Genomic DNA, 10,610 nt, shown 5'->3' with positions numbered 1-10,610 from the left:
GCAGGTAGACTTTTCTGGGTGACATATTTATTGCATGGTTGCCCATAGCTGTGGGGAACGAGACTAAATGCTTCAAATAGTGTCAGTTACCAGGAGCTATTCAATCATTATTTTGTCTGTATTACAGCACCTACCCATTTATCACACACTCCATTTGAAATACAAGCTAATATTCTTCCAAGCAGAGTTTAACTATTCTGTGTGTATAGATACAGAGTATAATGTTATCTTTTACCATTTTAGATTCAATTGCTTTTGCCATCAGCATGGCTAAAATCAATTAAAATACATGAAAACTCCTCCCTTTACCCCAGTCATCCTTTCAATCAAGTTCCTTGAATACTCCTTTCTATGCTTCCTTACCTGATGCTTTATCGCCACAGACTACACAATATTCTACTACCTGGGGCCGCTGAACATCAGCTTTTCCCAGCAAACGTTCCACCGAAGCAGAGTCTGTCACTATCTAAAACAAAATGCCAGAACAAAAAGAGGTAATTAGCCAATCTTTTCTTCTGACATGAAAGTAAGGAGCTTTGGCCATAGAACAAGATTGGTGTATCGACTAGGAAGAGGTGGCTGAATTTAAGAATAAATATGACACGGAATGAAATTAAGTAGTATAAAATGCAAGGCAATGAGAGCTGTTACTGTCAGTAGTGACACTGTTGAAACAGTCATAGCAAAACAAGTTCCAAATAAAACTCCTAGCTTTGTTCAGTACAAGTAAGTTTCCTCACTTGTGCAGTCCACAGTATTCTTCCCTTCTTGGAATTACTCTCAAACAGCTGCTACATTTTAACCACAGATGTATTTCTGTACTTCATTCTGTACTGTATTTCAGATGCTGTTCCCATCTATCCCTTCTCTAGCTATTAGGGGTATACAGTTCACAGGGAATAGCTGGAAGCTGAGATCCATTATAGAAACGGTTTAGCTTCTGAAGGTTTTGGATTCCAAAACTTCTGTTCAGAACATTTAACTGAACACAGAAAAATGAAAAAAATACCACCTCTTTGTAACATCAGATAACCCACTTACACAGTAAAATAAATTTAAAGACTGTTAATACAATTTCTCAAATATTTATGTAACAGTGATACTTCTCTCTGTAAAATGTTCTCTATTGTAACAGTAGCAATAAGGACCAGGTGGCCCCCCCGCTTTTTTTTTTTTTAAGAATGCTGGGAAGAAATCTCAAATTTCACTAGAGATAGATTATTGTTTATGTAATTTGCTTTGCAAAGCTTACGTTGATCTGGATTATGCTCAAGACCCACAAACAACTGTAACAGAGGACAGCTTCTGCTCCAAAGAGCTTTTACTGCAATGTCTTGATACTGTATTGTGAACGTACGTTTGCTCAGGTGAGCCATATCTCTGTGCATCTGTGAATCTTGAACAGACCATCTGAAATATATCTGAAATCCTGGCACTCCTCACAAGCACCATCTTAAGTATTTGCTTTTGTCTTTGGAATTTTAATGAGAACACACAACAAGGGGTGATGAGTGCAATGGAATGCACAAGGAACATGAAGACTGGAGGATTTCTGATTGAATAACAAAGTCTACAATTAGTATGGTCTAACGCGTGACACTAGATCTTCAGAAAGCTATTGCGACTCATCTTAAAGCAATTACAGACTTAAATAATCTAAAAATTGAAACGGAAAACCAAAAATCTATGGTCTATCTCTATTACTACACTACCTGAATTCTGCCTGGCACAATGTTGTCCGTGGTGGTAAAGATAAGCTGTTTGGTGTTGGATGTCTCAGGTGCTGCCAATATCACCTTTCCTGCACCAGTTCCATCTGGACTGGCTAAAATAAACTGTTGCTTTGGAGACACAGCTGAGTCCACTGCTGTCACTATTTGGATTTTTTGACCTGTTTGCTGATCTGTCACAATCTGTAAAACACATTGAAGAATTTTATAAGCCACAGTAAACTTCACATTTTAGAACCTTTTATTCTGTGTCAGAATTATGACAGTCTCTGATAATTGTCCTTGTTATTTACTAATTTGCAATTTGTTCATTTATTACACCGGTGCAAAGTTATTGCATCCACCTACGCAAGTGCAAAACAACAAAATCAAACCAAATATACATGTATATAATATATATACATATCTGCATACCTACCTCATAGAGAGAAAATACTAGACAGAGTTTTGAAAAGCGTGAGTCCGATGTTGTTAATAATGAACAGATATGGGGAGGTCTTGTAACCACATTTAACTGTTCAAAAGGAGTTAGATATAGTGGATCCCAGACAAAATAAGAACAAAATGTAATGGACTGCAGCTGATGAATGACAGGTATATATGGAGGGTATACTCTGCCTAGTGGGACAGCATCACGGAAATCTGATAGAGTATCTTGAGTTGGAAGGGACCCAATAAGGATCATTGAGTCCAACTCCCTGCTCCTTGCAGGACTACCTAACACTAAATCATATGACTAAAAACATTGTCTAGACCCTCCTTGAACTCTGCCAGGCTTGGTGCTGCAACCACGTCCCTGGGAGCCTATTCCAGAGACCAACCGCACTCTCAGTGAAGAACCTTTTCCTAATGTCCAACCTGAATGTCCTCTGACACAGCTTCATTCCATGTCTTCATGTCCTATCGCTGGTCACCAGAGAGAGGAGATCAGCACCTCCCCCTCCACTTCCCCCTCTTCAGGAAGTTGCAAACTGCAATGAGGTCACCCTTCAGCCTTCTGTTCTCCAAGCTGAACAAACCAAGTGACCTCAGCTAGTCCTTTTAAGTCTTGCCCTTGAGACCCTAATAGTTTAATAGTAAGACTATGCTAATAGTTCTACTAAGCTAGAATGCCTTAGAAAGGCATTAGAACGACCCAAAGCAGGAGATGAATTACAGAGCTGATGATCTTTCTATATTACAGAAACTCTTCAGGAAAGATTCATCTCACATTTTGTGATTACAAACCTAAAGAAACCTGCACAAAGGAAATAGTACTCAAAGCTGGGGATGAAGAAAGCCTCCTACTGAATTTTGGACAAGACAGCTTTTCAGGGACTCTTTACATTCTTATACTTACAGAACAGAATAAGCCATTTTAAGTCTCATATGGATAAATGTTTCAGTGCATAAGTGTATGGAGTCTACAAACATAAAGGTCCAAAGAAGCTCAAAGATTAAAAGACAATCATTACCTCTCAGCCTCATTGTTGTAAAACTGTTTAGTTGTTAAGCTCCCCAGAGCCTTCCCTGCCAAGATTTCTTCAGCCTCCATCATCTTCATACAGATCTTAACTAACGGGACAATTCACAGTGAAATCTAATCTTGGATTATGACTGACACCACTATGATATTGCCTGTATTTGTTTTGAGGAAGCAGGAATACTCTTTTCTCATCTTCATATTCTCCTTCATCATGGAGTTCTAGGGTTTTTTCAGAAACATCAGTGATATAAGGAGGTAGATTATTTTGCAGAATTGAATAAAAGTTACAGTGTAAATACCTACCTTATGAATGCTGAATATTCAGTATGCTTCAGTTATACATGCTGTGAGAACATCTACCTTGCAATGAAATATTGATACATATTGATATGGTTACTCTACCAGGCAAAATACAGATTACCTTACCAGACAACTGTATCAAAACTAGAAACTGTTCATCATAACAGAATCTTGAGAATCAGCATGTGAAACAATAATGCTGCCTGATCCCACCTTTTGTTGATAACTTTAAGGAATAACATTCTAAATAAAATACACAGCTAAATGTTGTTGATAGCTGAAGAACATCTCCTTGGTGCTGTCTACAAAGAAAAATCATAGATACTGCTTTGTAATTTTTTATGGATCAGATATAAACACTGATGATAATAAATAACTAAGACAAAAAATTTGGCAGGATAAGAAGTGAATGATATTTAGGTTCATAAGAAAAACTCATGATGCACGTCATTATACATGCTGCAATTTGAATCTTTGAAAATAACATTACATAAAAAATTGTATCGTGTATATGACAATGACTAAGTGTTTTCTGGGCTGTTCATAGGGGCAGTACCCACCCACCCTGACCAAGACATATCCCAAGAAGAGTCCATCCTGTGATGGAGGCTACACTGCCAGGACCTTTCCTAATGCCCTGGAGTACAAGATCCTCTTCTCCAGAACCACCTCTGGCAGAAGCACTGGAATATTGTAGTGGCACAGAACAAGATCAAGGAGTGCAAAAGCTCAGTATTGCAGTACTGCAACACTCTAGTAACATTTATACTTAACAATTCTTGTATCAACTGTCACTGTATACACTCTGATACATTAATGGTATCTTTATATTATCTATCAGTAACAACAACCAACTGTGCAGCATTACCAAAGGCTAACTTTATCCTAAATAGGCTAGTCTCCCACTGTCTCCTAAATATGGGAGATTGTGGAGGGGTGGAGAGTGTTCTGTTGACAATGTCTGCCCATTTCCTATGGCTAGCGCTCAGGAGACTTATATACATAGCCTAAGTTTAACCTCTGCAAATATTCCTCACCGACTACATCATCAATACAATTATTATATACAGCTAACTAGTCATCACCAAACACACGCTGAGGAAGAAAGAGAATTTTAGTTTGCACTAGAAGCGATCTGTTCTCACAAAATTTAACAAGTCTTCCATAGACTTTAGCATGCTTTTGTATAAACCTAAGTAGTAGGAAGAGAAAAATAACACGAGATGTAATAGTTAGTTACTTCATCAATGGATTTTTACCTGAATGCGTTGTGGTGAAGCTACAGAGGAGTCTGTGGAAATTATCTGGATACGTTGGGAAGGGCTGGTCATCACTGGTGATTCAGATAGCGAAGTCTGAACAGTCTGCACCTGTAAGTAATGTGAAGAATTTTAATTTACTGTTATAACAGTACTGAATGTTTTTAAAAATGCATATATTTATTCAAGATCAGATGACCCTATAGCTTGGAATCTAAATTTATTGGAAAGGTTACAGTCATTAAACCAACTTGGATTTGTTTTCAATGAATTATCAGAACCCTGGCTATTTTGGGAACAGAATAAATCTGATAGATGACCAAAACCACAAAGCCAAACCACCACCACCCCATCTCAAATAAATCACTGGATAATTACTATATGATCGTTCAGCTTACTGAAATTCAGAAAGACTTTTTTCAACTTTCAATTATGTATATGCCTATTTGCTCCTGTAAAAACAAAATACACTGATATACAAAAAATGTATAAGGTTAAATATTTCACATTTTAATAATTCTGAAGTATTTTATTAACTACTTTTAAAATTTTCAGGTAGCCCAAATACAGAAAAGCTTTCTCTATGCCCCTAAATAAAAATGTCCTCAACCCCAGGAACATATATGAGACATGAGGTACATGAAATCTGCTGGAAGAGTGCACAGAACTACTATCTGATCAAACCGGCCTTTAGATTTTATGTCTCTGACCTTATTGCATCTATAAAACCTTCTGAAAGTGTGGTGTCTGTACAGCTCACTTAGAGAAAACAATGATTTCATTTTTCAAGTAGAAGTATGAAAAATTTTAACTATCCAAAATTTTTAAGGCAAGAAGTGAAAATTAAGATGGCTGGTTATCTGGATATCTGTGTTTTAGACAGTAGAAAAAAATCAGAATTCCAGTTGTTCAGTGTGCTCATACCCTCTCCTCGCTTTTATTGTCCCCCAATTTCTGTTCTTCTACTTCAGAGTAGTGCAGGTTTTTTCTGGAATCTATGCTCCAACAGATCACAAATACATTCAGCCTGTATTCAAGTGTATGTGGTTAATTCTTGTTGTTCTAGTGAGGATTTCACTAGAATGACAAAGATTACATTTGGCACTACAACTGAATACTGTTTCTTGGTCATTCCATATCTTCCTAGAGCACCAAACTATAATGCAAATCTAGTTCTGAATAGCTAGAAAAAGCTTGAAAAACACCCCTTCCATAGGTATTTTCAGAGCAAAACTGTTAAATGTTAAATTAAACATGCAAGCTAACATTGTCTTGACAGCCTTTATGTTCTGTTTCCAGAAGGGGTATGCAACTGACAATGTACATTTACACACATAATTCTACAGTTGTGCATATTCAGACTTTGTGCATGTTCATCCTCAGATTTATGGATCCAACTGTTAGGACTAACTGTTCCTTCTTAATACCTGTAAATGTAGTACAGATGAACCACTTGTATTCTAGTCCTTACAGTAAGCTCACAGGAGGAAAGGTACTGCTTGCCGCTACTCACAGCCATCCAGTCCCACTTTTATTAAGCTTATGATATACAGATGCTTATAAAAAGGACCTTATTTAGTATTATTGGGTTTTTTTCAGATATAAACAACCTGAAGCTATTATATCAGTCTTTAACACAGAGAAGTACCTGCAGATGTAGATGTCTATATGATTTTTTTTTCACTAATGGTACATGCATTTTGCCATTCTTACTTTGGAACCTGACCGCATAAAAAATTGGGCTTAACCAAACAAAATCAAAACAAGGTATAACAAAACTATCCTGGACATTCTTGAAGAATTAGAACATGCTTAGTTCCAGATATCTTTTTTTGTTTGTTTTCAGTAAAGTAGAAGGAAAGCTAAATCATTCTGTTACTTCTAATATAGTAACTTAGAAGAAAATTACATATGCTTATTTGTGCTGTACTCATTGCAAAAGCTCTGCTTTCTTGGTGCATTTTGCAAGTTACTAGTCCATGACATGGCTCAATGTTTTGACTATTGTGAAAAAATTCAAAACAAAGGAGATATTTTGGTTCTAAAGCCATACACTGCATATGTTGACCGATATTTTCAAAAAGTTGCAAAAATATTTGAACAACAGTTAGACTACAGCAACTCCAGAGGTGACATTACTGTCTGCAGTCAACAGCACAACACAGATACTTTTTCAGTCACATTCTGTATTAAAAATTATTATATAAAATGATGGAAAACCACAGTAATATTAAAAAGACTGCTGACAGGAAATTTTACACATGCCACATGTCTGAATAACAAGCACTGTACATTCTTGTAATACGATATAAATTTATACAGACATTCCGTTTCAACTGGAATATCACAATGATGTACACTATAAAAAGAATGAACAGCATATGGCACGACTGATTTCTACACTCAGTTTAACCCATAACTACTTATTCGAATACAATGCATATAGGCTAAAGCTCTGTTCTTTGCAATAATGTTCTACGTCTATGACTTAGCAGCCTAGATATTTACATAAGTCTGCCTAATGCTAAATAAATCTTACATTTTAGAACAGAATTTACATTTTTATAATTTCATAATTTGAAATAATTTTACATTGTAAATTGTATAATTTACAACACTTGTAAATTGTGATTGTAAACAATAATTTGGGTTTTCATAAATGCCCCTTAGTGCACATTTTCAGTGTCCCACAGAAGCTATATGACTGTGTTTAGCATATGACTGATTAGAATAATTGCATTCTATAAGAGAATTTGTGAGTATCAAATGAGTGTTTAATATCTGCAGTGACATGGGGCCAGAACCAGGAAGCTCACAAGTTGTTTTTATTAAATCATCCTTTAAACAATATTGGAATTATTTGTTTATCAAAACCTATATAGCTGAACAAGATAGTATCAACTTAGTCACTATTTAAGCTTGCATGGAAAAAAACCTTAACTTTGTAAGTTTTCCTGTTTAATATACAAAAAAGTTCCTTTTGTGATGTAAAGAACTAAAACAGTTTGGATAGCAAGAAAAATTTACTGCAGTCTCTTTGGGGAAGCAAAGGTGTCAAAATACGCAGCACTTAATGAAGCCATATCGTTCTACTCTCCTATTGCCTGTACCGTAAGTAGTCCCATATACTGTAAAAATAAAACCTACATTGAACATACTTTATCTAATTAATACGCAGGTCACAAAAGTTGCATCATAAATAGGGAAAAATATATAGGAGAGAGAGAAATAGCAGAATCTTCTACTTATTGGATGATACAAGCCATCCAGCAGCAGAAAATGAGATACCTAGGTGAGGGTAAAAAAAAAAATAAAATATATATACTCCGAAAATCAAAGACTCTTGGAAGACACATTTGAACAATGATCTCACCTTCCATGCAAAATTATTATTTAAATTATGCACCTTTTAAATGGCCTAAATTAGAGAAAGATCTTTTAAAACTGTTTTCAAATTCTTTCACCCTCAATTCTAGAATCCTTAGCATTTTTTGGAAGCATCTTCGAACCTTACACCACAATGCACAGCAGGCAGCTTGGAAGTAAACAGGGAGACCTATTTTTCCATATTGTTCAAGGATTTGTAGCAACCTATAAAATGAATGCCAGTATATATATATAGTAACTGCACTGAAATTCTTCTGTAAACATTCTGGGACTAAAAAAACATTTCTTTTTTCTGGTTTTGTAAAGTACCTGCTGCAAAGGGCTTATAGTGTACAACGGTGGTTCCAGGTATATGTCAATATGAAATCTAGCGCTGTATGCTTTAAAACACTTTCTGAGTTTTTACAGAATGGACCATGTCCTCATATAAAGGTTATTTTTAACTGATCAACTCGAATCTCCTTTAATATGAGTTATTTCTCATCCTCACTGTATGACTAGCTGGTTATCTTAAGTCTAACAGTAAATTCTCTATAAAGTTGGGTAAGTTTGAGACTACCTGCCATTATATGCTGAGGTATCATTTTCATGTTTAAATATTCAAGAACATATATTTATTAAACTGAAAACAGACAACATTTTAGTTTTCTCTTGGCTGAGAAAACATGATGCGCCAATGGAGGATAATATGTGTAATATCAATAAATGCTCCAAGTGTGGACATGTAATTTGTTTTTATAACATGCATACATACTCAGGATGGTGTAGGACTCTGAAATGCATAATTTTACCTTCTTTTCAGGTTTGCCTACTTAATACTCAGTGGAATAAGAACAGCTTTGAATTTCTGACTGCTACTAAAAACCTCAAGTTTATTTTCCAGACTGTTGTTCAGACAGCAGAACAACCACCATGGTAAATAAATCAAATGCAAAACGGGAACATATTTTTTGAAATACAAAATTTGCAAGAGTGAGGAAAAATACATCCATTGTTTTGTTCGACAGCTAAATTTCTACCTTGAGCATTGTCACACACCTGCAAAGGATCGGAATGGATAAATATGTGATGCTTTATTATGGTCTTACTCAGTCTGCTGCACCAAATTTGACTTCAGTAAAAATATAAGGAAAAAAAAGGGAATAGTAGTCTGAGAATATGCAGCACACTATCAGCAATTTACAAAGTTAACTTAATATAGCCTACATAAATACTATAGAAAAAATTAAGCTATCATTAATTATATGCCCAAATAAATTGAATAAAAGTATTCTGAAAGCAAATGGCTTGTAAGTACTCATATCAGGAAGATCATACAGTTTAGCATTATATTAGATTCACCTACAGGATTAAACATAACATTGACTATTCTAATCTGTTGTTCAGAAGAAACTTGACACCATGAAACCTGTACCATGTTTAAAGCGGCTGCTTTGGAAGCTATACATGCAAAAACCTAGTCCTCCAAAGTCAATGATGGTGTATTTCTCTAATTCTAAAATATACTTTGAAAAGTAAATATACTTTAACTTCTTTAAGACTGGAAAAAGTCTCAAATGACACTTCATCTTCAAGAGATGAGGAAAGAAACAAAGTAGGCCATATATTATGGAAGACTTAATCCCACCACATTTTACAGAGCTTAATAAACAATTATTTAAAAGTAACCACTAACGCTGTAACTTAGACATAGTCATAAAACGATACATATAATGTAAAAGATAGCTCATTTCCCTACACACCGGATACACTTACTTTAAGAGACGGGAAAAATAGTCTGCTTTAATACACTTAGTACTGTTTTTTTCCTGGAGCTCCCTATCTGTACACAGTACAGACTCTAGTACTTACAGTGTCAAATTCTTCCTGCAGTCTTATTTACATTTTTCCTCAGCAAACCTCTGAGGGCAAAACAATCCAAGAGAAATGTCAAGGTCACTATTAGTCAGATCACATATTTTCATGCAGCCTCCATTACTGAAGATTCCAATCACAGAAAGCAGCCAGCATTGTTTTAAAATGCCCTCTCTGTGACCCTGTTCTGCTGAAGGTCAAGTGCACTATCATTCCTGTAACCAAGGAAGCAGAATCGACATGTTCCTGCTGTTTTGCCAGCTGCTGAAGGAGTTTGTCTAATGGTAAGATTAATTTCATCTGGGGAAGATAGTCCCAGGTTATCAAGCTTCCCCCTCTCTCTGTTCTCAAGCCCCTCAACCTGCTCACTCTCTGTGATCTGTAAGACAGCAAAATGAAATACAATGAAAGAGTTTGCCTGTATCTTGAATTATTTTCGAATCAGCAAAATTGAGAAGAAAATCCACCACATTCCCTGTGGAGTATCTTTAGCCTTAAAGTTCATTAAGCTAACGTATTTAAAGGAACATAGGCCTTTCTAAACTAGTCTGGGGCCCTCAAATATGAAGTAGCGTAATCAGTCTTAATACACTTAAGAATTCATACAGTAAGTTC

At 35.7% G+C, this 10,610-nt stretch overlaps 1 protein-coding gene across 8 annotated transcripts in view; it reads right to left on the bottom strand.

Moving 5' to 3' along the window:
- The window catches only part of NR2C2 (nuclear receptor subfamily 2 group C member 2), a 50,827-nt gene that overhangs the window by 27,251 nt on the left and 12,966 nt on the right, over positions 1-10,610 (bottom strand). For all 8 annotated transcript variants that reach the window (XM_075095532.1, XM_075095529.1, XM_075095526.1 and 5 more), the window contains 3 exons: positions 4,755-4,865; positions 1,713-1,913; positions 364-466 (listed from right to left, as the gene is read on the bottom strand). In XM_075095532.1, the coding sequence (XP_074951633.1) occupies positions 364-466; positions 1,713-1,913; positions 4,755-4,865 (415 nt within the window). The remainder of the gene's footprint in view (positions 1-363; positions 467-1,712; positions 1,914-4,754; positions 4,866-10,610) is intronic.

Source organism: Phalacrocorax aristotelis, chromosome 6, assembly GCF_949628215.1.
Source record: "Phalacrocorax aristotelis chromosome 6, bGulAri2.1, whole genome shotgun sequence".
Taxonomy (NCBI): Eukaryota; Metazoa; Chordata; class Aves; order Suliformes; family Phalacrocoracidae; genus Phalacrocorax; species Phalacrocorax aristotelis.
This window is presented reverse-complemented; position numbering and strand designations above follow the sequence as displayed.